At 33.9% G+C, this 27,541-nt stretch overlaps 2 protein-coding genes across 6 annotated transcripts; both read left to right on the top strand.

The window, feature by feature from the left end:
- Positions 1–645: 645 nt before the first annotated feature.
- Positions 646–9,720, top strand: LOC139519215 (uncharacterized). 2 transcript variants are annotated; one of them, XM_071311159.1, is made up of 3 exons: positions 646–796; positions 7,164–8,675; positions 9,127–9,720. In XM_071311159.1, the coding sequence occupies exons 2-3, from the start codon at positions 7,164–7,166 to the stop codon at positions 9,511–9,513; spliced, it is 1,899 nt and encodes a 632-aa protein (XP_071167260.1). In that variant the 5' UTR covers positions 646–796; the 3' UTR covers positions 9,514–9,720. The 2 variants fall into 2 exon arrangements, with proteins under 2 accessions (XP_071167260.1, XP_071167261.1); XM_071311160.1 differs by having other exon boundaries at positions 778–1,337.
- Positions 9,721–13,316: 3,596 nt separating this feature from the next.
- On the top strand, positions 13,317–27,187 carry LOC139519214 (uncharacterized). 4 transcript variants are annotated; one of them, XM_071311158.1, is made up of 5 exons: positions 13,317–13,335; positions 23,505–23,608; positions 24,297–24,467; positions 25,173–26,510; positions 26,589–27,187. In XM_071311158.1, exons 2-4 carry the CDS (start codon positions 23,551–23,553, stop codon positions 25,421–25,423), a joined length of 480 nt encoding a protein of 159 aa, XP_071167259.1. In that variant the 5' UTR covers positions 13,317–13,335; positions 23,505–23,550; the 3' UTR covers positions 25,424–26,510; positions 26,589–27,187. The 4 variants fall into 4 exon arrangements, with proteins under 4 accessions (XP_071167259.1, XP_071167256.1, XP_071167258.1 ...); XM_071311155.1 differs by lacking the exon at positions 13,317–13,335 and adding an exon at positions 20,091–20,300; XM_071311157.1 differs by lacking the exon at positions 13,317–13,335 and adding an exon at positions 20,354–20,567.
- The last annotated feature ends 354 nt before the right edge of the window (positions 27,188–27,541 follow it).

Genomic DNA, 27,541 nt, shown 5'->3' with positions numbered 1-27,541 from the left:
ACTTATACTAAAGTTATTATCCGGAAACCATCTGTCTTCGGACGATGATGACGCCGACGCCAGACGACGACGACAACGTGAAACCAATATACGACCCAAAAAAGGGAAGATTTTTGCGGTCGTATAAAAACTCTGTTTCAACACTTCCCGCGATTACGCGGGCATCTTGTAGTGGGTTGTAGAAAGGTGATCAATTCGTGATACATCTGGTTTTTATGAAGTTTAACTTTAGATAAAATGTTTAGAAAGCTGGTTTAATAGATGGGGATCTTAAATTGGTGGTCCGGTGATAACTGTGACAAATAAACCTGATCTGTTCAATGAAACTCTGAGACTGAAACAACGGCTTAAATGGACTGTCACATAATATCAATATAATTAATATCAAAGTGACAAATATAAGAAAAGAATATCTTTGAAAAGCTATTATTAACATGATTAAGAAACATTGTATAACTTAAGAACGAATTTTATTGTAGTGATAATAGACAACTTTCCAGTTCGATGCATTTCCGTCAAAAACTTCGGTTTTAGTGAACGTCACTCGTGCGTTTATGTGCGTCGTGACTTCCGTTTCCATGTTGAGCGAGTGGTTGAAAAACTATAAAGCTATATTGCACGAATTATTCGGCAAATTAAATTCTCTTAATTGAGAATCTGCACCGCTGTCATTAGGGAATTGTGATTAAGTACCTACTGAACAAACTTTATTTCTAGTTTATCCTGCACAATGACGATCACGAAGACGCTTGATGAACGTTTATAGTGCAGGGATACAGGCGAGCCCCTCTATCTGGTAAATGTCACAACAAAATTTAAGGTCAATATGAGATTCCGCGCTTTAACATTTATTATAGTTTTCCAGATACTGAGTATCAGGTCAGTGTGGGATTCAGCGCTTTACCATTTAGCTTACCTGTATGGTTAGATCATGTTCTGAAATATCTAATAAATATAATTCAACACTGCCAACGTTACGGATCCAAATGTGTATATATTGGTGTATAATTAGGAGTCTGAAATATACCAGGAATATATTGTACAATGTCAATGGCTTTTATATGGGTGATGGTGCTCAGGCACAACCAGTAAATTAAACTGAGTCTTTGTGAATATTTATATACGTTCAGATAGTTTAACTTTTATAGGATAAGCGTATCCTTCGGAAGTGCTCTTTAGATAGGAGGAGCATACCTGTACCAGTAAATGGTAAACAGCATAGCAACATAATATTCATTCCTGCGATGTGTTGAATGGTATTCACGCAACCTTATTTATAGATCAAACATTTTGACGCATTGGCTTTTGTTTTAGTTAATATATCTTGAGATTTTATGGTAAGTCGTTCTCATTAGATTTTTTAAAAAAAGTTGTAAAGACGAAAACAAAATAATTATTGTGTATACTGTGATTTAGAACCACCTACCGAACATGTTTGGTCCAGCTGCTTACTCTGGTTCTGAAATGCAAGTTCTGAAATGCAACAATTTTACCTTTAATGGTGAGAATTACTTTCAAATAAACGGGACAGCGATGGGGACGAAAATGGCACCGTCTTACGCCAATATTTTCAAGAGAAACAAATTATTTTAACATCTTTATCCAAACCTCTGTCTTGGTTCCGTTTCATCGATGATGTTGACATGAAGTGGATTGAATCCCAACAAAAAATGGATGCTTTTATCTGACATGTAAACAACGCCCACCATTCAATTAAATTTACATATGAAATATATCCGACTCTAAGATATCTTTCTTAAACACAACTACATCTATAAAGGAAGGTGTCATATCAACAGACCTCTACTGTAAACCTACAGATAAACATCAGTACATTTCTCCCCAAAGCTGTCACCCCAAACACTACAAAAAGTATCCCGTACAGTCAAGCTCTCAGTGTAAAGCGGATTTGCTCCTCTGAGGAGACTGTCACTCAGCGGTTACAGGATTTTTTTATCAAACGAGGTTTTAAATAAGAAATGGGACAGTACAAAAAGAAGAGGCGCAGCAAAATAGTTCCATTTGTTTTAACATACAATCCCGCCTTTACTAACCTTTCACGTTTGATCCGTGCCAATTGGGAAAGTTTTGCCAATCACCCAAAATTATCCAAAATCTTTTCCGATCCTCCTGTCTTAGATAATCGGAGACCAGCAAGTCTAAAAGACTTATTTGTGAAAGCTGCCGTCTCATCTAATAAGAGCTGTTCAACTACAGGATGGTGCAAGTCATGCGGTAACAGACGATATCTGGCTTGCCAACAAATACTGAATACTCAATCATTTACTTACCACTCCACTGGGTCTGTGTACACAATATTTTGTAATGTAACTTGCAAAACCCAGAATGTTGTATACATTCTTCAGTGTCGATGTGGCATGTAGTATATTGGCGAGACAGAACAGCCATTCAACAAACGCATGAATGGTCATCGTAATGACTACACCTGCAAGCCCGACCTCCCCGTAAGTCGTCATTTAAGATCACATGGGCAAGCCCAAGCTGATTTAAAAAAAACTTACCATCACCATCATAGATCACAACGAGGATTGTTCAAAGGCCGACAGACTTGCTCGGGAAAGTTTTTAGATAAGAAAGCTCAGGACAGTTTCCCCATTGGGGTGTAAAAGCGTTGACCGTGCACACATTTTTAATATGAAGCGCTTCCGCTCTTCATACAAAATGTACTTCGGTCAACGCTTTTACACCCCAATGAAGTTACAAAAAGAAGCATTCAATTCTTAAATGAAAGAGAAATAGTCAAATAATAATTCGCTTTAAGCAGCCAGTATAAGTTCTATTTTGTCAAATAAAACAAAGAAACAGTGACGATGAATTACTCACTTGCAAGTGAACAATTCTACCTCATTAAATCCGTATTCATGTGAACTTCAATGTAACCTCTTAGCTAGAGATGGAGAACACATGCTTTGTGCGTATTCGGTTATTTAAAGGAAAATAATGTCAACATTGAGAAACAAAGGTAAATCATTTGATTGACTGATTCGATCTACACAAAAAACATTCTAATACAGGATAAACGGCAATCAACATATATTTTAATCTATATAAGCTAAAATTAAACAGATCTAGAAAAATCCAATCGAGTCAGCTTTCTATTTCTATTTATGTTTATATCGCTTATATGACCATCGGAGGTATTCGGAGGTCAATTCGATAGTTAATTAGCCATGATCGAGTCAAGACTAAAAAAACACACGAAACGAAGCTACATATTATTGAGCCCATGCCCTGTATTATACATATTGTTTATTTAGCAATTTGGATAAATGTTTTACATGCTTATAAATCAAAAATGAGAATTTAGTACAATAGGTGAACATGAATTTGACAGCGTGTGCCCCTTTAAAAGACAACATGTGAATATTCTTATTGAATATAAATATTTATGTGCATTTTTAGCCTCATTTTTTTCCTAGTTAATGCAAAGTGTGGACAAATTTTATAATTTTTCAATATAGGTTATTCAGGTCTCGGACAGGGTATATAATATCAGATTAATACATGGCATTTTTAGCTCACCTTTCCAAAAGGAAATGTGAGCTTTTGCCATCACTTGGCGTCCGTCGTCGTCGTCGTCGTCGTCGTAAACTATTTCAAAGATCTTCTCCTCTGAAACTACTGAACCAATTCAAACCAAACTTCATCTGATTGATTCCTAGGGTATCTAGAATAAAGTTTGTGTTTTAATTCCCATTTCATCAAAAAACATGGCCGCCATGGCTAAAAATAGAACATAGGGGTAAAATGTAGATTTTCGATTATATTTTGTAACCAAAGCATTAAGAGCAAATCTAACGGGGTAAAATTGTTTATCAGGTCAACATCTATCTGCCCTGAAATTTTCAGATTAATCGGACAACCCGTTGTTAGGTTGCTACCCCTGAATTGGTAATTTTTAAGGAAATTTTGCTGTTTTTGGTTATTATCATGAATATTATAATAGATAGAGATAAACTGTAAACAGCAAAAATGTTCAGCAAAGTAAGATTTACAAATGAGTCAACATGACCGAAATGGTCAGTTGAGCCCTTTAGGAGTTATGGCCCTTTATAGTCAATTTTTAACCAATTTCCGTAAATCTTAGTTATCTTTTACAAACATCTTATCCTCTGAAACTACTGGGCCAAATTTAACCAAACATTACCAAAATCATTATTAGGGTATCTAGTTTAAAAATTGTGTCCGGTGACCCGGCTAACCAACCAAGATGGCCGCCATGGCTAAAAATAGAACATAGGGGTAAAATGCAGTTTTTAGCTTACAACTCAAAAAACCAAAGCATTTAGAGCAAATCTGACATGGGGGTAAAATTGTTTATCAGGTCAAGATCTATCTGCCCTGAAATTTTCAGATGAATCGGACAACCCGTTGTTGGGTTGCCGCCCCTGAATTGGTAATTTTAAGGAAATTTTGCTGTTTTTGGTTATTATCTTGAATATTATTATAGATGTAGATAAACTGTAAACAGCAATAATGTAATGCTAGGGGTATACAATGTTTTTTTTTATACTTTCATCATAAATCATATTATGAACACGAGACAAACGAGACATTTCAGTGTGTCCACTCTTGTTTTTGCTTTTGAAAAAGATATGACAGAATCGAAGAACCATTTATATAAATTGAAAATCCAAAATAATCATTCATGGAAGATTTAAGCAAAAAGTTTAAGGTGAGCGATTCAGGCTCTTGAGAGCCTCTTGTTCATGTCGCATGTATTATCAGTCCTAGCTATATATATAGGTTCAATATCAGCCAAAGAGCCGCATGACTCGATGACTGATAATACATATGATACGAAAAAAAATACAAATTATGATCTTTTTATCATATGCTTCAAAAATGGAGAAAAATGACAGATTAATATATTGGTTGTTTTAAGTGGTTCTCAAATATAAGTTCAAACAGTGAAAAGTTTACGGACGTCGGACCCCAAATGTAGTACATCCGGTATGAAATCTGTCTTTAACATGCCGCAACAGAGAAGAAAGACAACAATATGAAATACTAGAACACACCCGTGATATCGCGGGTCCGTGACTGAATTGAAGTATATACATGTAACTATGCGCAAGCCTTATTTTAGTATTAGTATTGTCATCTGATAAAGTCATGCCGATTATAAGATGCACAGTTTTCCGTCTGCTTTGAAATCTTTCTGTTTGAACCCGTCGAACTGGAACTTATCAATTATTGGTAATATTAATTATTTGGAAAACAAAAGGTCCTGGAATGGAGTATTTTTTAATCAACAGCATTGTCCTATATTAGTTATAAATAAAGTTGAATTCTTTGATTCGCTGTTTTACGTCATGCCCGCTAACAAATTGAAAACTGTACCTACAGGCCTTATTTTTAGTCCAGATTTTTAGTATTCGTATTGTTATCTTAGAAAGTCTTACTGATTAAAATACTACAATAGGTAACAATTTGACCTGTGATTATGACCCGTGTATATAGCATATTAATCCTGAATACACCGTTTGTTGGTGCGCCTGTCAGATGCGGAACGTACAGATAAGGTAATAGGTAACAGGTGAATATACTATTGGTATCGGTATCGGACTCGACCCGGAACTTCTTAATTATTGGCAATATTAATTACGTGGAAAACAAAAGGGCCTGGAGTGGTGTAATTTTTAATCTACACCTTTGTACTAAATTAGTTATATATAAAGTTGAATTCTTTGATTCGTGGTTTTTACGTGATGACGGCTGACAAATTGGACCTCGCAATTTTAGTATTATAGATGTTTATAAGGACGGTTAAAAATATAATTCCACATTAAAAATGATTATGCATATTGAACACTGTTTGGAAAAGAATAACTTTCTAAACTATGTTTGAAAGTTCAAACGTTTAAAAATTCATTTATTTTAATAGTTGTTTGTTGTTGTTGTTGTTTGTTTGTTTGGGTTTTTTTTTTTTGCATTTTGCATTTTGCATTTTACACAGTTTACTTTCCGGTATCAAAATTATTGTCTTGTACCCTACTTTGTAATGTCTTACACTGAAGGAAAACATAAAATTAAAATTGAGAATGGAAATGGAAATGGGGAATGTGTCAAAGAGACAACAACCCGCCCAAATAAAAAACAACAGCAGAGGGTCACCAACAAGTCTTCAATGTAGCGAGAAATTCCCGCACCCGGAGGCGTCCTTCAGCTGGCCCCTAAACAAATATATACTAGTCCAGTGATAATGAACGCCATACTAATTTCCAAATTGTACACAAGAAACTAAAATTAAAATAATACAAGACTAACAAAGGCCAGAGGCTCCTGACTTGGGACAGGCGCAAAAATGCGGCGGGGTTAAACATGTTTGTGAGATCTCAACCCTCCCCCTATACCTCTAACCAATGTAGTAAAGTAAACGCATAACAATACGCACATTAAAATTCAGTTCAAGAGAAATCCGAGTCTGATGTCAGAAGATGTAACCAAAGAAAATAAACAAAATGACAATAATACATAAATAACAACAGACTACTAGCAGTTAACTGACATGCCAGCTCCAGACTTCAACTAAACTGACTGAAAGATTATGATTTCATCATATGAACATCATGCACAATCCTTCCCGCTAGGGGTTAAGTATCATACCATCATAACATATATGAGAAGAACATAACCCGTGTCATGCCAACAACTGTTTTTAGAATAAATGTGTTTAGTTCCGATGCAAAGACCTTATCAGTGACTCAATATTAACGCCAAAATATGCAATCTTTAATGACTTGACAACAGTATCGTAATTATATCCCTTCTTAATAAGTCTATTCAAAGGTTTTGTAAGTTTCTGAGGTGAATATTGACACCTTTGTGCTTTATAAAGAATATTACCATAAAAAATTGGATGTGAAATACCATTGATGTATATTTTCCAGAATTTGCCGATTATCACCGGAATGCCATGTGATAACGTTACGAAAAGGCATGTGACAAAAGTCGAAGCATGTGATAAACTTTTCATATCACCCCGCTAAGCACAAATTCGAAAAATATGGAATTTACGTGAATTTAATGCTATTATCACACGGTAACAATCATATGTTTTTTAGTCTATTAAATTTAGGTCCCTGAAACTGTATCCCTTTTCCATCACAAACACTAAAAATCTCTTTTATTCTTTATAGATGGCATCGCTTTGCAAAGTATTACCAACAGGAAGTACATTTCCACAAGATGAAAATGAAAGTTCATCATTTTCAAATTTGCTGTCTCATTTCGAAAGCAGAGAAAACGAGTTGCGTCGTTTACTCCGAACGGAGCAACCAAATCTATTTATTGACGATCAAATACGGAATGGTGTTAACTTTTCTCAGTCAGAACTGGACAGTTTAACAAATGAAGTCCTAGACAATGACGAACTTTTGCAAGCAATTGCACAAGTCGATATTTCTGACATTACAAATATTGGACACAGTAATGGCGATGTAGACGAGTTTATTGAAACACTAGACGATACCTGTGAAGAGTGTCTGACGTATGAAAAAGTTCAACGAATTACACAGATCCGTCCTGGAGATCACATTAGATTTCATAGAAGATTCGTTCGTGTGAATGTGTATAACCACCATGCCATCGTTACTGGCGTGGAGGCTGGACGGAATCAAAGAGTCGGGAAAATGACATTGATTCATTTTCAGAAAGATATGAAACGAAAGTTTACGGTAGTACGAGAGACAAAAGAATTTGATATGGAGATGGAGGAGATTGACGTTGTGCGGTACCCGTCGCGTCCATTTACACATGAAAAGATAGTAGAAAGGGCAAACAAAATGGCCGACAAATTCGAACAGGATAAACATGCTGAATCTTACAATTTCTTTGGAAATAATTGCGAAGAAAAATCAAATGAAATTGCGATTGGTTCAAAATTTAGTAACCAAGTATCGTCAGTTGCGAATTACGTGAAATCTACCATTTCATGGTTATTAAAGCTATTGCTTAAAGGTGCAATAAAAGTTTGCCAAAATATAAAACCATTTATAAGAGGGTTTGCTCATATATCTGTTATAGCTAGTTTGCTTTCCATGGTTGATAGAATGGCAATTTTAAAGCATAAGTTACAGAAAGGGTTGATGTGTTTAAAATGCTACAAAAAGGAACACAGAAAGATGACGATATCACTAGTATTTTGTTTAATAAGTATCGGTATATCAGTGATGTTCCATGTTTCCTGGTTCTATTTCGCTGTAAGTTCTGCTATTGCTGTTGCTCTACCGTTTGTTTCTTCATTTGTTATGGACACAATTATGCCCCTGATACAACCAGCCTCAAAGATTCCAAAACCAGTGGTGAAACGATGTAATATGGTTCACAATGGAGATGTAATTACCTTCCCTTATATTGGGCTGAATCATGAAGGTGTTGTAACGAGTGTTTCCCCTTCCAACAACAACGATTTACACGAAGTAAAACTAACTCTTGTGCATTTTAACTATCCAGGTTTCTTTGGCACTCGAACTGTTGTCAAAGAAGATTTTTTCTTTGATTTGAATAAAGATTATGTTTATGTTTACGATTTCAATCATGAAAACCACTTTCATTCATCAGAAGTAGTTAAGAGAGCCTTAGAAAGATGTGGGGATCAGAACTTCTCTACTTTTTCTTACAGATCTAGTCACATGTCGAGACACTGCAAGGTGAGATACAAAACATGTAGATATTTTATGTAGTTATTAAAGGTTTACCGAAGAGAATGTATATATTAAAGACAAGCAATTTATTATCTTTTAATGAGTAAGGGGCGACATCAAACGTCAGTGAAAAAACTATATGAATTAAGTTTTTTATCCTACACTGAACTTTTGATGTTGTCCCTAAGTGAAGGCTTTTCGTAAATAAAATAATATTTTATAAATGTTTTGCATCTAAAGAGATATATTTTAAAAAGCCAATGACGTATAGATGGTACATGAAATCGTTACGAGAAATAAGACCGAAATTATTTGACCAGGTTTTGCAATCAAAGGGCGAATACATTTTTCGATAGAAAAAGTAATTTTCCGATTGATTTTTTTATGATCTTTATATTTATAAAGGTTGTCTAAATACCCTTGAACATGATGGGCGTTTTCTTTTTCTTTTTTTCAGACTGGGAAAACTGAGCTAAAGTCACTGCCATATAAGAGAGCAACAGACATAACAAATATTTCCCCTGGAGATGTTATTGAATACACATATTGTAGCCTGTCTCACGAAGCCGTAGTTGTCAAGGTAGAATATCCAGAAACCATAAAATGTTCGGTGGTACATTACAACTATGCTGGCATTCTCGGAACTAGGACCATTGTAGAGGAAGAATTCATTTTCAAACTTGCAGATCAAAACATATTCGTTCACAATTATGCTGAATGTGATGTCTATTCACCAGAAGAAGTAGTAAGAAGAGCTAAATCACAACTCCATGAACAAAACTTCAACACTTTCTCAAACAGGTCAAGTCATTTTGCTAAATGGTGTAAAATTAGCAGTGAATAGTTATTTTCAAACATTTGCCTGAACAAAACTTGACATTTTAGATGAAACATAATCAGTGTTTTAGTGATTGACAGCTTTCAATCTGTAAATTTAAATATTTGTTTTTTACATTTGTTTTTTTTCCAGTTATTTCTATCTGTGGTTATATGTAATTGCAATAAATGTCATTAGACAATGATACCTGTTGAGCAATAAATGTTTTTCTGAGCTTTTTGTTATCAGAAGAAAGTGAAGCACCATCTTCAAGTACATCGAGTTGTAATCATCCAATCGTTGTTTATGGTTGAGGTAACGCAATACCATCTCACCTAGTACCATCTACACTCCTCCTCCTGAAATGAAATAAAAAATCCATGAGCGATGAACAGTGTTGTTAATGCATAAAATAATATGAAACAATAAAACCAAAGATAGAGTCAACCGCATAATGTAAAAGTTTGAAAATGTGGTATGGTTGCCTTTAAGACAATTACCAAAGATATATTCAACCTCATAATATAAAAAGAGGCTGTCAGAGTGACAGATTTTTAAACATTTGTTTGTGTCCAAGCATTTATCAATATCACAAGGGCCATAGATCCTGAACAGTAAAAGTAACTATCATCAATTTTAAACTTCACCTCAATTTTGTCAACAGAAGACAAGTTAACCAAAATTTTTAAATTTTAAAAGCTTTGATTGAACGGCCAATGAGTTGAAGCAAGGGCACGACTGGAAACACTTTTTTTTCAATCTTTCAAGAATCACAACTCCTGAACGGTAAAAGTGAAAATCGTCAATATCAAACTTGACCTCCATTTTGTCATCAGTAACAACACATTAAATTTGAAAAGCTTTGGTTGAACGGTTCATGAGTAAATACACGCCCGCCTGCCCACGGTACATCGCTTATTCAATAACCGAATCTTACTTCAGAAATCTAGTTGAAAATAAGAAGATAAGGTATGACTGTCAATGAGACAACTATCGAACAAAGTTCAAATGAAGTGGGTGTAAGCAGTTACCAGTATAAGCCACCTTACCAATAAGAAAGAAAAAAAACATATCGATTAGTCGGCTTTTCAAAGGCCCCAAAATTAAAAATATAACTGAGAAAACTTACTGCATGATGTTTTACAAAACAAAAAGAAAATATGATCGACAATGACCAAACGACAACCATGAACTGTAGGCTCCTGAAGTGGGCCTGTAATAGGATTTATATACATAATATTTTTTCTATCTAGGGACAGTGTTGTGACTGCACAAAACAAAAACAAAAAAAACTAAATAAAAAATATACAAAAAACAATCACGAGAAACTGTCAGCGACATCCAATCATTTACAGGCTCCTGATTTGGGACACATACATGTAGAATGTGGCGGTGTATTAGCATGTGTGGAGGTGTCAACAGTTACACTCCCCATAACTTTGGACGATGGTGTAACAGTACAACATAAGAGCAAACTAATAAAATTCAGTTGAAAAGATTGGCTCATCAGAAAGATACAAATCAGTAAAAAACATATAACGAAAAACACAGATAGAACATGGCAAAGTATTATACATCCCTCACAACAACAAAAAGACATAAACTACAGATCTGAAAGAACCATACCAACATTTACTGACAGCTAGTCCAAAGCCAATACAATTTTGAATAAAAGAATCGTGTATCTAACACTAAGATATCAGTCATTACACGTCCAACTTCCAACGGATTTAGTATAGAAATGTCATTAAAAGTCAGAGAAAAACACGACCTTGTGCAATAACATAGTATAAGTTACCAGGGTTGTATCTTAATTTCCGTGCCCATGCAGTAAACAACATTACTGTAAACATTAGAAATTAGGATGTTCTAAATCATCTAAAACTTTCCCGCTACAGTTACGGCCAAACTTCAAACCATGTTGTTTGTATCTATTAAGTATTTTGTGGTAACGAAACCGCCAACTTAATAATTCACTGAATATATAGATTCCTGGTAGACAAGCTGACTACGCATGGTAAACACGAAAAGCGATGAAAAGACAAAATACAAATTAAGTGAAAAAAGAAGAATTCAATAAAATATAAATGTGACGGTATGACAAATAACACGTTTATACTTTATGATGGACAAAACACAGCTGATTTGAAAGGTAAACCATCTACCTGCCACTAAACACCATGCACTGTGTTCTTACCCTAGATACAGTCGAAAAGGACCCTTAAAGTCAATCTTTTTATAGCGTAGTTGTTCGAGTGGCCAAGGGCATTGGACACCGTGCGGCGATGATGTCACATGTAAAGAGATTCGAATCCCGCTGAGGGAAGAACAAAAGTTAAATTTGAGATGAACTCAGTGCATAATATATAAGATATTGTGCAAGTCCTGTTTAACATGGATTACTCGATATAAAACGACGGGCGTAAATTAGGTTGTCTGACTCATGTTAGACGTATATACTTATATTAAATACACCATTTAAATCTGTATAATTGATCATTCTGCAAAGTTTATGAACTGATGAAACTTCGGTGCAGTTTGTTTAGTTGTTATGTTCAATTTGTTTCAAGAACTTGTTTGGTTTTATTTGTTTTAAATTCCGGAAGACTGAGTCAAACAAACTTACAATCTCAAACAGATTAAACACATAACTACAAACATCATTCATTGGAAACTTTAATCAAGAAAAGCAGATAAAAAAACATAAACAGAAAACAAATCAAGTATTATAGCTACTTTTATAAGAAAACATTAACTAAATTATATCACAGTTACGTTGTATCACAGTTTCTTTGTATCACAGCTACTTTGTATCACAGTTACTTTGTATCACAATTACTATATATCACAGTTACTTTGTATCACAATTACTTTGTATCACAATTACTATATATCACAGTTACTTTGTATCACAGTTACTTGATATCACAGTTACTTTGTATCACAGTTACTTTGTATCACAGCTACTTTGTATCACAGGTTTTTTTCCACATTACAGAACAATTTGTTTTATCACAGCTATTTATATATTATCAGTTACTTTGTATCACTGCTACTTTGTATCACAGTTACTTTGTATCACAGTTCCTATGTATCACAGTTTTTTTCCACATTACAGAACAATTTGTTTTATCACAGCTATTTATATATTATCACAGTTACTTTGGTCTACAGAACTATAAAATTAGCTTTAAATGTTTCTGAGTAGCACTATCACAAGATATATAATCCTTTCCACACGAAAGCGTATATTACAAACGTATGGATCTTTTTGCATGCTGTCGTTTTTCTCCGGCAGTCCAAGACTTAGACTTAGTTCAAAGCAGGATATTTTTCTTTACTCAATTCACGATCTTTACTTCTCAGGAAACGCATCATATTAGGGCCTCGTTTTGATGAAAACTCAAAATGAAAAACAAGAATTTGATTCGCTGTCGTTGACTGTTGAAGAAGTTCCAAGATTGATGCATGTGAATACCTATTTTCGGCACCTTCGATGTGACCTCCTTCGAATTCATACGGGTATCTACAGTCGATGATTCGGTAACAATTGATGACGTTTTTGTAGCAACCTTCAATGACATCAGACAGCGTTTGTGGAGAGATGCTATTCAGTGGCGGATGCAGGAATTTTCGAAAGGGGGGGTGCTAGCCCAGGGCAAAGGGGGGGGGGTGCAGGGGGGGTGCAAACATATGTCCCGATTCAAATGCATTGATCGGCCAAAATAAAGGGGGGGTGCGGACCCCCGGAACCCCCCCTCTGGATCCGCCACTGCTATTCAGATCTTGATGTTTTCCTGCGAGCGTCGGGAGCGAGTAGGTTCATCTGCAATCAAGTCGGCGTTCGGTGTAAGTTTGTTGACGGCAGTCTTTAAATCTCTGCAAGGTTTGTTAATCTTGTCGACGGCAGATGTTGATTTGACCGAAACAACTTGTTTACATTTTATGAACATCTTTGCAGCAGAAGACATAACATTTCTGCTTTGGGTTTTGTTGTTTCTAATCCAAGTAGATCCATATATCATTCATCCGGATACATTAACCATCGTCTCGAAATAATTGTTTAGGAAGCATTTTTATTGTATCTGGTTACTTCACAAAAGTCGAGATTGGATTTGACTCAGTAAGGTAAATCATGAATATTTATGGAGACCGGATAATTTGACAAATCATAATTTTACAGAACCATGTTCACTTTATTACTCATCATTTCAGGACTAATCACTCCTTGTCATTTGACCTTAGCTTTGACTTCTGATTAACATTGTCAAGGATGAAAGCGCGGCTAATCATAGTTTGTCAAGATTCTTAATTGACGTGTAAACTTTAAATTGAGGTTCACACGAAATGATGAATAAATGTAATATTAGAAATATGTTCGCTTTATTATTACTGATACTTTTGTTTTATTTTTGATAAACTATTTCATGTTTTGATTTATGAAATGTTCCGCTTTAAAAAAAAATAGGTTTTTTTTGGGGTTTTTTTAAAAGGTAATTATATTCATAAACTCTATAATGGACTTATTAAACAGACAGTTACAGGGACCAGTTGGTTGGCCGTCTACTAAAACAAATAACCGTAATGTTCCCCTACAACAACAATGAGTATTATGATACTAATAAAAAAAATAAAAAAAAAGAAAGCGAAATAATTGAAAAAAAAGGTAAAATAAATCAAATTAAAATAAATATTATTGAATAAAGTAAAAAGATGTAGAATACATGCTTTATTGGACATAAAATAATGCTGCTTAGAGGACGACCATTTGATATTCGGGGGGGGGGGGGGGGGGGGAGGGGGGCAGGAGGATTTGCTTTGGATCGGTTATTTATTTTTGTAAACTAAGAGGACAGATTATCTTTTTTCTGCACTTTAGATGCAAGATTTTTCATTTTCATTGAAGCAAGGGACTGATTAAAATTTATTTATTTTCACAACTATGTTTATTATATTCGAAAACACAATTTTTTAATTATTTGTTTATTATAAATAATACATGTATCTAGTCAAGTCATTTATGTACCATTTTATCAGAATTAATCATCATCCTATATAGAATTGAATCTTATATATTCCGAACTGCATATTCTTGTATTTCATATATACACAGTATTAAATTTTGGTTATAGCTAGCCTTTTTAAAAAGTATTTGCAAACATTTATTTTTGCCGAGCGGAGTGAGGCAAAGATTTTTTTGAAGGGTTTTGGATCCGCTGAAGGCTCAAGAAGCTATAGAACAAATGATGGTAAATCATGCTTTCTGAGTGTTCCCCAGACCACTTCTGAATCTGGAAATTTAAGTTCTGTTTTAATATTTTTTGACAATATTTTGTTCTTAAAGCTAAATGTATCGATTCAGTGACAGACTACGGACATCATCAAAAGGCCAATATGCACGATAAAGTAAAAAATGTAATTCACATAGTTAAGTGTGTGGCTGGTGTTTTTTTTTTTTGTAAACTCATGATCAAGTTAAAACAAAATTACTAAATTGCAAAAGGAATATAACACTAGCAGAATACAGAAGGGCAACCAATGAACAAAAGACAAAGAAATAAGAACCGTTGATCCAGAAAAAAAATCAGGGGCTACGTCTGAGGGAGAACAGAACTTGCTTAATTCTCGCAAGGCACTCGCCGTGAACACAATTTGATATGGAGACACGCGTTGTTTTTTTTTTTAATTTCCTACATGAGGCATTTGCCTCAATGAAGTTACGGCCCTGTGAATATTAGTTATCAAAGGTACCAGGATTATCATTTAGTAAGCCAGACGCGCGTTTCGTCTATATAAGACTCATCAGTGACGCTCAGTTTAAAATAGTTATATAGCCAAACAAGTACAAAGTTGAAGAAAAGTGAGGTTTGTGTTCCTGAGAAAATATACCTCAAGTTAAATGAATATAAAAAAGAAGATGTGGTATGATTGCCAATAAGACAACTATCCATAAAAGACCGAAATGACACAGACATTAACAATTAACTGAAACCAATTTTCAGACATTTCAAGTATATTTGAATAATATTTATACTTTTACTATTAAAAGATTTGGGAAGTGATTCCAGATGTTGTTTTTTTTGTGGAAAAAAAATGAATTTATGAAGAATCTGTTGCCATCTCATACTTTCGATTAGACCTACTGAGCTATTTATTTTCAATATATATTGCAAGTCAGGTAATTTATTTTCAAACTACCACAGAACAAACCATTTATTTATGTGATTATTAAGGCTGAGTTATTTATTTTCAGAATCCTCCTGCCGCCCCCTTCCCCCTCACCCAGAATATCAAATGGTCGTCCCCTTAGTACAATAAAACCTGTTTTAAATATTCATATCATTAAACTTTTAAATTAGTTATTTTGTTCTATGTCTGATTCTGGAATACATGAATTGTTTCGACGAATACTGAACCAGATATCAAGTTTCATATTAATGTATTGTTTCTTTGAATAATAAATGAAAGTGATTGTGTTTGAACCAGAACTATGTTGTCATGTAAACTGGTAAAATAGACTTTAAATCCAAACCTAAAAATTTTAACAATTTCGTCATCAATATTATTATTCTTTCTTTAGCTATTTTTAAAAGAGTTGATGTATCATTTTTTTTTTTAAATGTAAGACCACAAATTATCTTATCAGGTTTATTCACCGTTTTCTGAAAAAATCGATGTACAACTCTTACTTTGGGATTCAGGAAACGTTTACTTTAATTTTAAGGGCTCAAACTTCAATCGAATATAGTATCAATACTCAAGTAATTATCATTGTAAAAATAATTTATCATTGTAAAAATAATGTCATTAGAGAACGGTCATTTTAAACGGGGTGGTCGGAGGATAGCTTTTTCTATAAAATTGCCTTTATATTTAATGCTTAGTTCTCAAAATATCAAATAGTTTGATGCTCATCTGGTACGAAAAAAGAAATAAGAATAAACACATTTGCCCGTTTATTTCTCTCTTCAATTGATTGATTGTGAGTTGTTTAATGTCCAATGGCAAATAATGTATGCATTTTGGGACGAGAACAGATAACCAGTAAAACTATTCACGACAATTGGTAGGTCCTGTTAAATACAGGGGAAACTCAGCCGATTTGGTATAGTCGGATTATAAGCGTGACAATGTCGTGACAGATTCTGCTGTATCGGATTAAAATCTTAACAATGATCTGTGTTTTCTGGACGGTGTCCTGTGGAACGGGAATGATCTGGAGAAAATTTCAATTGCTGTTTTTCTGCCGATTGAGGCAAGATTGCATCCATATCTTGTCGAATGCGAACCGTCTTTGCCGAAACCGTTCCGGACTAGTCTTGTTACTAATACGGAATTGGTCAATGATACCCACGTCAGAGTCCCGACAATTACAGAACACAATGCGACTGAGACCAGACAAAGCCGTTTGCAATGTGGTAGAGCGGACTGATATGATTACGTTCCGACAGTACCTGATCATCCCAAATATGCCGACAGTTTTCTTACGGATAACTTCCGTCAGCGTCGGTTCACTGTTTTGTCACTCTCTGATCTCTGTCGGATTACATTCGGTAGAATTGGGACGCAGTCGTGACAGACTCGGTCGAATTTTACCATGCGTTTACCCCAGCTTAAAGTATATTTGTTACATGAGAGATGTATTTATTTACATGTTTTATATGAAATATAAAAGTATCTTCCCCAGAGAAAATAATAATTGTAATTTTTTTTCTCATGAGACTGCAGTCTTTATGTTAAACATTTTAATTTCGAAAAACTACCATTTTTGTTAGACCATAAAGAATAGGTCTAATAGTACCAAAATTTTATCAATTCTATTAATTATATATTTTTTTCCAAGTCTTGAGTCTATCCGATACAAAATGGATCATAAATGGATATGGCAAAAATAAAAGAATCAAAGTACTAAAGTACTGAACATCGGATGGTCCGACAAGCACTTGTCTAAAAAAAAAAAAGATCACATCTATATACCTGAAAGAGTAACACATATGATTTTTTCTTTGACAAGTTCGTGCGTGGATGATAAATTAATGACAGGGAATTCATCCTCACCGAATGACTTTTGTTGTGATACAAATTAGTATACTCGGATTTATTGTTATATATTATATTAATACTTGTATGTTAAAGTTACATGTATGTATAATTTTGATGCATTTGTATATCATTCTATTCTTCTATATTAATAATAGAGCAGAGCTAGTGCATGGTGGACACATCACTCTTCTGTAATAATTCCAATTTTCTAATAGAATGGATTTGCATAGGCATTCGTATTTTCCCGTAAAAAAATCATCCATGCAGAGTTATCGTTCCTTGAGATTGCAAACGTTCTTGAGATATTCCTCCGCATGCGTGTGCATAGATATTAATGATGTTTTACTTATATGTATATACATATAACAAAACATTATTAATTTATCTTCTTTAAAACGTATTTGGTGAGTATTCTTTGAAGAAATGAATTTATAACAAGCAATAAGGAATGTTAGTTTGCACTTGATGATGTCTGTGTATTCAACATGTTTATAGATCGGTTAAAAACCCAAAACGAATATTACGTAATGGAAATCTAGGCGATAGCAATACACCGGAATACCCTCACGGCCATCCGCTGTAAAAAAAAGATGCATAACTGTCAGACCATTAGAAAATTTATCACATTATGATTCTGGGGAAAGGGAGATCTGACATTGTAGCATCATGTAAGGGACTATAGGACGTCCATTTGACAATTTTTAAAACAAAGGGGGATTATGACATAGCAGCAGCCCCAAAAATGATGTCTATGAAAATGAAAAAACTGGAAATCTCCGGTTCGGATACGCATTAAGTTGGATGAATTTCTCTCCCCACCCCCACCCCCACCCCCACCCCCCCCCCCCCAAAAAAAACAACATAAAAACATACCAAAAACCTACTGGTATTATGTATGGTTAACCTCTGAAACTACGATTGAAGAATAGCAAAAATCTAGAATTTAATGCGCAGGATTTCTGTATGTACTATCCAACTAGAAGGCTAGAAGACGGCTACCGGAATTATAGTCTCCGTATATGTACTATCCGACCAGGAGCTACTGGACTGTTAATATATGTATGTACTATCCGACTAAGAGCTACTAGACTGAAAATATATGCATGTTCTATCCAAGTAGGAGCTACTAGACTGAAAATCTCAGTATGTACTTTCCGACCAGAAGCTGCTGGGCTGACAACCTCCGTATGAACTATCCGACTTGAAGATCCATGACTTACAATTTCCATATGTACTATCCGCCTAGGTGCTACTAGACTGACAACCTCTGTGTGTACTATTTTTATTTAGACATCGACCATTCATATTTGATAAGATATGATATTTTTATAAAAACTTATTCGGATTCTAAAAAATAAACTAAAATAAGGGTGATGTTACAACATTGAGTTTCATTTTTTTTTTCAGTGTGTTATTGTTTGAATTTTGTTCCAAAAATGATGTCCATGAAAATGAAAATACCGGAAATCTCCGGTTCAGACATGCATTAAGAACTGTTGAATGAAATATGTACTATGTATTATCCGACTAGGAGCTACTAGACTGAAAATCTCTGTATGTACTATCCGACTAGGAGCTACTGGGCTGACAACCTCCGTACGTACTATCCGGCTAGTATCTGCTGGGTTGTCCGATCTCCGTAATGTATTATCCGACTAGGAGCTACTGGACTGAAAATCTCTGTATGTACTATACGACTAAGTGCTGATTTTCTGAAAATCTCCGTATGTATTATCCGGCTATAGGAGCTACTAGACTGATTATCTCCGTGTGTAGTTTCCAATTAGAAGCTACTGGTCTGACAATCTGTATGCACTATATCCGACTAGGACTGAGCTACTGGACTGAAAATATCTGTATGTACTATCCGACTAGGAGCTACTGGACTGAAAATATCTGTATGTACAATTTTTATTTAGATACCGACCATTCATATTTGTAAAGACATGATATTTTTATGTAATTTTATTTGGATTCTTAAAAAAAAACATTAAATTAGAGGGGATGTTACAACATTGAGTTTCATTATTTTTTTGTTCAAGTATGTTTTATTGGTTTGGTTTTTTTTTTGTATAAAGTATAGAACAAAAAACGCCCTCGATCACCACGTGCATTAAAAGATAAATGGATAATTGATATCACCCAGACTGCTGCATTTGGCTTCACAGACGTTTGGGCTAGGCTAGTATAACTTGACTTCTCAATTTTTACTAAATTTTCGTTAAGATCCAATTTTTGAAAGATATTGGCACATGTCGAGCCCACTGAAACAGCATCATAGTTGCTCCATGAAAAAAAAAAAACGAAGATATGCTCTGTTCTATATATGTTTGTAGCCCAAGTCTTTTTTTTTTTTTTTTATTCTAGCCCAAGTCTTGTTACACAGATTATGTACTTAACATCAGGTTTTCAAAGATACAGAGTCTCTGTTAATCAATAAACAATGTATTTTCATATGCACTCAGATGGTTTTAATAACCTCCATAATAACTCTGATATCATATTGGAATTTTAAAGTTCTATTTTGTGTTTTAATGATTTTGTATCGAACTTTTGTATCCATATGTCACCCAGCTATTGATATGGTAAATACCACACTCTGTCGTTACAATTTAAATATTCACCATTATTGATTCTTAAGTGTAAGCTGTCTTTCAGCAGACGAATGTTTCCATGGTTACAAGAACTTCTAAATGCGCAAGTCTGTGGTGATATGTTTACTACTAGAAATACACAACAAGGGATTAGCAATGTGATATAATTAAGTATATGTAAGTAAATAAACAAATTCCTAGAAATTAATGGGTTGTAGCAAATTACTAACACTGTTTTTTTTAATTTTTCAATTTATAAGACCGTGTTTATTTATCAAATTTACAAAATATTGTCAATATGTTAGATATTTTCAATCAAGTCAAAAATATGTGTTATAAGGTTTAACCTACTTTACGTTAAGACTGAAATCTGTGTAATGATATTGGAAAGTATCAGATCATTATACCTTCAATTATATTTCTTCCTGGGATATTAAACGCATTGTGAGTTTGAGATATTTGTCTAATGTTGTTTAATCAGATACATCATGCCAGCTAATACGGTCTATGTGTGTATGTTTGTCTGCTTGTGATTATGTGTGCTATAAAATATAGTTTTCTTCTTGGTGGACAAAGTGTAGGATAATATATAAGTCAATATGTTACACTCAAGCAGGTATAGAAAAATACATAGTCAACTTCAAAATTATAACTCTATGATTTATGATCACTTATGATTATTGTAAATATGCCCGTTGTGGTCACAGGTACTTGTGGACAGGATACCATTTGGTTGCCTCTAAGTGTTAGTTCTCCGAAGGACATCCCCCACCCATGTAATTTAATTTAGATTTATGTTTTAATTGTTTACACATGGAATATAGACATAAAACTTTTGAACTGCATTATACATATAGGTCGACCGGTAAAAATCTCAAATGCTGTTTGTCAGTAACGTTTGATAAAAAATAATTCAAAATTAAACTACATGAGGGTCATTCGGGGTAATCCACTCAGGGGCACCCAAATGGTATCCTGTCCACAAGTAAATGTTGTTGTGGTAAATAGATATCAGTTTAATACTCAACATGGCCATGATGGCACTCGAATCAAAACAGTTGGAAAGTCAAATCAACTACCAAGTTTCAAAAACCATTTTTTACTGACATGCTGAAAAAAAACCCCATAGCAGGTGTGTTTGAATATAAAGAAATAGAAAAATATCATTTCATTGAACAGACTAGTATTGAAAGTTATCTTTGAAGTTGATTAAAATAAGTTAAAGATTGGATATTTTAGTGATGTTTAAGTCTCATGAACTCTCCAAGAAGATACTCATCAACATAAAAATAGATGCTCTCAAGGGCCTGTGTCGCTCACTCGATTCTACTTTGGTTTTGTTAAAATAGATTAAAATAATAACAGATTTCCTAATACCGATTGAGGCCATGTTTGGTTTCATTCAATTCAGTGCTCCTCTAGAAGAAACATGTGTATGTACATGTATATCCCATAGGGTATTATATTAAAATTAAGTCCTCTGCTTGCAGCCATCTTTGATGATGGTTCGGCTACAAAGTAACAACAATTGGTCAGCACTTCATAAGGAACTTTCATGCCGTTTTTGATTACTCTGTATTCATCGATTCTCTAGAGAAAAAAAAACAATTGTATTATTCCCATAGGGAGCAAATTAAACGATTAAATTAAAATTAAAATTGGACGATGGATCGGCTACAAAGTATCAACACTTGGCCTTTTATAGCTGACTATGAGATATGAGCTTTGCTCATTGTTGAAGGCCGTATGGTGATATATAGCTGTTAATTTCCGAGTCATTTAGTCTCTTGTGGAGAGTTGTCTCATTGGCAATCATACCACATCTTCCTTTTTATATTGTCATGCCATGTTTGGTTTCATATCATACAGTGGTTCTCTAAAAGAAGACATTTAAAATAGAGAATGGATTCATAATTTTTTGTTCTCATCAAATTGGGGATCAGATTTTTTTTTAGAATACCCCCCCCCTTTTTTTTTTCTTCAAGTTAAATGGTCGATTCCTACGATAAAAAAAACACCATTAACACCCCAAAACACTTATGATTTTACAAGTTATGAAACAGACTTTCTAAACTGCTATGTCTGCACAATAAACAATTCCCCCAGAATAAGCAAATGGGTGCTCATAGTGGATAGCACGATAATATTGATAGTGTAGAACCGGCATTACACAAATAAAAATAATGTGTTGAGATATAATATTATTTTAAAAACATCATAAAATAACTAGGATACAAGGAAACAAAATCTATATACAAAAAAAGAAACGCTTTCTTTATAACTATTTCAGAAACAAATAGAAAATTTCCACACAAAATCTAAAAACTGACCTCGGTCAAACAACATTACGTTGATACTGCATGATCAGCTTATTATTAACTCTGCATAAATCATATATCATTATATATCATTCACATGTCATTGAAATTTTGTTGTGGTGCTAGAATGAATTATTTCTGGTTCAGTACAAGGTTTATGCTATATTGTTAATATTCTTATTTCGTGTGTATACAAAAGTGAACAATTACCACCTAAACAGAACTGATGATGAAATATTGGTCAGTCGATTTTCCATCGTGAGAAATCCCATATCGGATTTACAGTAATGAAGATGATTATTAATTTTTCCATGCCGTGTTTATTGATTTCGGGAAACAATTAATTCTACGTGTTTATCGGTATTTCTCCTACAGTGGAACCTCTGGAGATTTAGTGGAAATGGGGAAACTGCTCGTCTTTGATTTGACTACCGCTTTATTAATGCAATTTAAAAAGCGCATGTCATCATTTACCTCAAATAAAATAAACCATTTGCATATAGCTTACAATAGGAAAAACAAAAGTATACTAAAAACATCTATGTCCATATATAATGTATATACTGGTCACTTCCGGAAAATTACTCTAAATGTTTCCATTGGAGTAGTCTGGATTCGGTACAGGTACTTAGCAAACAGATGTGAGACGGACTATAAGCCGCGCCAATTCCATCTCCTTGTATCAAATTTTCCTTATCATTTTGTAAAGTATCATGACCTATTTTTTTCAATAAAAGAGAAACCAAACATAATCATGATAATGAATGGAGAGTTGACTTGTCTCATAGGCACTCATACTACATCTTCTTATATCTATAAAACAAATTGAAAACAAAACAGAACAGAACAGAACAGAACAGAACAAACAAAACAAACAAAACAAACAAAACAAACAAAACAAACAAACAAATAAAACATGACATTTTTTCATCTCGGATCAAAAAAACATATATAACTAGAATGATTTGTTTGACGACTTGTTATTGACATACACAAATTTAGTGTCTAAATGAAAAATATTTTAGAAGGGATTATTTGTTTCACTATTCATTAATATTTGCAGCTGAATGTTGAAGACTTTATACATGTGTGTAACATGAAAACCAAGTATGGAGTACAAGAACCTACATAAAATCATATTTATACTTGTCTACTATACATACCATGGTAAGTTATATTACATATAATTGTAATTTATCTACTACATATATCAGAACAAGTAATTTACATTCAAATAAATTTATCTTACCTCCTTTACATTTCTAGGAATGTGATTGGTTAAAAGCGCCCTCGTGGAGACCGTGTATATTTCATATTAGGTTGGTAGGGAGGCGGGGCTTATCTCATACACGGTAATTTATCATGACAAGTTATCACCTTTATAAGACTCACAAAGACCAGAGGCTCACGACTTGAGACACTTGCAAAAATTCGGCGGGGTTAAAGATGTTTTGTGAGATTTCAACCCGCCCTTATACCTCTAGTCAATGTAGAATCAAGAAACACATTATCATAGCAATACGCAAAGTTAAAACTCAGTTTATAAGAATTTCGAGTCCGATGTCAGAAAAGGTAACAAAAGAAACTAAGCTAAATGACAATTAACAAAAGACTACTACCAGTTACTGACATGTCAGCCCCAGTCTCAATTCAACTGATTGAACTCCCTAGATCCATCGGTCATCATTCAAGATTAAAACAAAAGTTCCATTACGGTTATCATATCCTAAGAAACTTTAAAGAGACGATAATTACCTAAGATTGATAATCGATGCCAGACATTCCTGATTTGTTGAAATTATTTATTTATCACTTTCCTTGAACTCAGTTAATCCCAATTTTTCACTTATTCCAGCTGATGGTATTGGGTGCTTCAGATGTACCTCTATGAATGGTAATAACAAAGAATGTGAGGACACATTTAATAACACGGGAGGGTTTTATGTAACAGATTGCTGGGCGAGTCGAAAAGACCGAATGGGGATGTTTCCTGCTACAGAATGTATCAAGATGACTGTTACTGATGGTGTGTATAAAATTAAATCTAGAGTTTTTATATCTCATTTACCTCATATTACCATAAACATTATCATCCATTGTGCCTGCTTTTGCCCCAATGGTCCCGATATCTTTGAATTAAGTACATTGAGTTAATGAAAAAAAATGGTCTGTTAGTAGTTTTGGTACTTTTATGTTATTTCATTATGAAAACATATCTTGAGGGAAGAACATTACATCTTGAGGGAACGAGAAAACTGTCTTGTGGAAACGACATAGCATCTTGTGGGAACGACATAGTATCTTAAGGGAACGAGATAACTATATTGTGGAAACGACATAGCATTTTGAGGGAACGACATAACTCTATCTTGAGGGAACAACATAGTCTCTTATGGGAACGAGATATCTATCTTGAGGGAACAACATAACATCCTGAGGGAACGATATAGTATCTTGAGGGAACGAGATAACTATCTTGTGGGAACGACATAGTATCTTGAGGGAAAGACATAGTATCTTGAGGGAAGAACATATATTTTTTTTTTCATGGCCGCATTCTGCAACCGTACTATTACCCTTTCGTGGCTCTAAAAACGGATAATGTATGAGAAAGTATTCATATAGGCTGAGCTAACCTTAGTTTGAATTGAATTGGTTTTAACAATAAAATCTTTGAATTGAACTATTAGTATACATATATTATTGACAATGTCTATTGGTTTTATTACAGAAAACGATGACGGCCAGCAATTTAGTTTAGTGGTTAGAGATTGTGTAGTAGATAACGGAGGTACAAATTCTGAGACTGAAATTGGTCGCCAGAGCCACTGTGGATGGATGAAAGTTTTACAATATAATGGCGAGCGGATGCGAGGGTGTATACTTAGCTGTGATTTAGATGGATGCAACACAGGACAAAAACTTTCAGCAGTTTCTCTTTGGATATTCATATTACTTGTTGTATACTTAATACTTCAATGAAAAGTACTTGTTATATATCTAATCCTACATTGAATAACCAGACTTTTTCATTGATCAGAACCAGGGGAAAAAACTTTAAGAATCAAGAATCATTGATGAAGGTGAAATCAATAAAACTGTCGTTACTCTTTTATACTGAAAATATTTAAAGGAACAGTATACATTTTGGAAAAGACTATCGGTGCATTGTCTAAAAGAGAAACAGTTTATATTTAGGAATAAAATATCTACCAAAATTTTGATAATTTAGTGGGATTTGATTTTAACGTCCCATTGCAGGCTCCATGTGTTTATTGCAAAAAAGCCTGCAACATGGTGATTGGATTATAATATCTATGAATGCTTTTGAATCAATGGTGGAATTGAGTTATCTGTAAACTATTCATAAATCAAAGAATTTGTCATAAAGATTAGTTATTTGTACTGTTTGTAGAATGTTAGTTTAGAGAAAACAATCATTGACTAGGTGCTAAAGTTCAATACAATTTATTTTCTTTCACGTAGCAGTACATCCTTTGTTTGATATTTAAAAGTCATATTTTTAATAACCCTTGAATTACAAGATGATTTAAATCAGACCATTGATTTTGATCCGTTACATTTGCTGGAACAAGCAAATTTAACATTACATTTGCTGGAACAGGCAAATTTAACGGATCAAAGTGATATATGTCATTTTATTCAGAGTGCTTAAAATAGATCTCAATTAAAAACATTATAGATCTATGTGTTTCAATTCGAGATATAAATACACAAGTATCTGGTATATTGCAAGCACACTATATTTTTATAATGAATGCAAATAGGTATCACCGTTTGCCATATAATTTAACATGTTTAATACATATTTTAAACACTATTTTTTTTGTGGATGTCAATTATATGAAAAATGAAAGCCATATTCATATGGTATTTGTTTACTAGTAATCATACATCATAACAATTATTTTTGATGTTTAATCATCGGGTTAAAAATGTAAGTTATTTTGTATTTAACTAACAATGTCAGTAGCAAAAATTATCATTTGCGTTAATGCATCTGAATAGTTCCCAGCTTACATTTGGCCTACAGAGAGAATAGAACAAGGTCCGTATAATTTCATTTGCGTTAATGCATCTGAATAGTTCCCTGCTTACATTTGGCTTACAGAGAGAATAGAACAAGGTCCGTATAATAGTACCTACTATAACATCCCTCGCTGTTATAATACATGTTTATCGAATTCAATTTACAGACTTCGCAACAACTAAACAATTTGAAGACGGTACTTTTGGAATTCTTGATAAAGGCTTAAATCTGAATTTTTTAAAGTGAAGGATTTGGTGTAGAGCAATGCTTTTTCAGTATCTAGGAAGATTTCTTATAAATTTGTAAGTGCATACTCAATTTACAAGCAAAATTATTTCTCGCAGTTGTTAAGTAATTTTAATTTAAAAACAAATAGTTTTCAATAAGATAGCAGAAAAAGTACTCTGTAAACAAAAGTTCTAAAATTAATGTGTAAAAAAGGAGCAAAGACGTTTACCGGCCATCTATTAAAATAAAAAGAGATTTAACCCACTTGGTCTTATAATGTTGATGGTGTACGTCAGTATAAATATTACTGACAACTATTTTGTTGTTGTTGATTATGTTGTTACAGCATTGGAATGCATGTGAACCATTTTGTTTAGTTATTAATTATGTTATAATGAATTGATTGCATGCATGTATACATTGTAGACATCAATTAGTTATCGAAATAAATAACTGTTAAGATAAAATTTGTTGATATCGGTGCCCTTTTCAATGCTATGGGTACATTCACACGAGGATTTGGCACCATTCTGGTCACCTTCGTCCAATCTTAACACCACGAACATGAACAATTTGGTATATATATTTGTATGCCCCATTTATGGGCATTATGTTTTCTGATCTGTGTGTCCGTTTGCCCGTCCGTTCGTTTCGTCCGTTCGTCCCGCTTCAGGTTAAAGTTTTGGTTCAAGTTTTTGGTCGAGGTAGTTTTTGATGAAGTTGAAGTCCAATCAAATTGAAACTTAGTACACATGTCGCCTGTGATATAGTCTTTCTAATTTTAATGCCAAATAAGAGTTGTTATCCCAATTGCACGCTCC

Source organism: Mytilus edulis, chromosome 4 (genome assembly GCF_963676685.1).
Source record: "Mytilus edulis chromosome 4, xbMytEdul2.2, whole genome shotgun sequence".
NCBI classification, from domain to species: Eukaryota; Metazoa; Mollusca; class Bivalvia; order Mytilida; family Mytilidae; genus Mytilus; species Mytilus edulis.
The sequence above is the reverse complement of the archived record's forward strand: the minus strand, read 5'-3'. Positions and strand labels throughout refer to the sequence as shown.

Coding starts and splice junctions, on each gene's coding strand:
- LOC139519214 (XM_071311158.1), top strand. CDS start 23,551: ATGGAGTACAAGAACCTACATAAAATCATATTTATACTTGTCTACTAT. Junction 23,609..24,296: donor TGTCTACTATACATACCATG/GTAAGTTATATT, acceptor CACTTATTCCAG/CTGATGGTATTGGGTGCTTC. Junction 24,468..25,172: donor CAAGATGACTGTTACTGATG/GTGTGTATAAAA, acceptor GTTTTATTACAG/AAAACGATGACGGCCAGCAA.
- LOC139519215 (XM_071311160.1), top strand. Junction 8,676..9,126: donor ACATGTCGAGACACTGCAAG/GTGAGATACAAA, acceptor TCTTTTTTTCAG/ACTGGGAAAACTGAGCTAAA.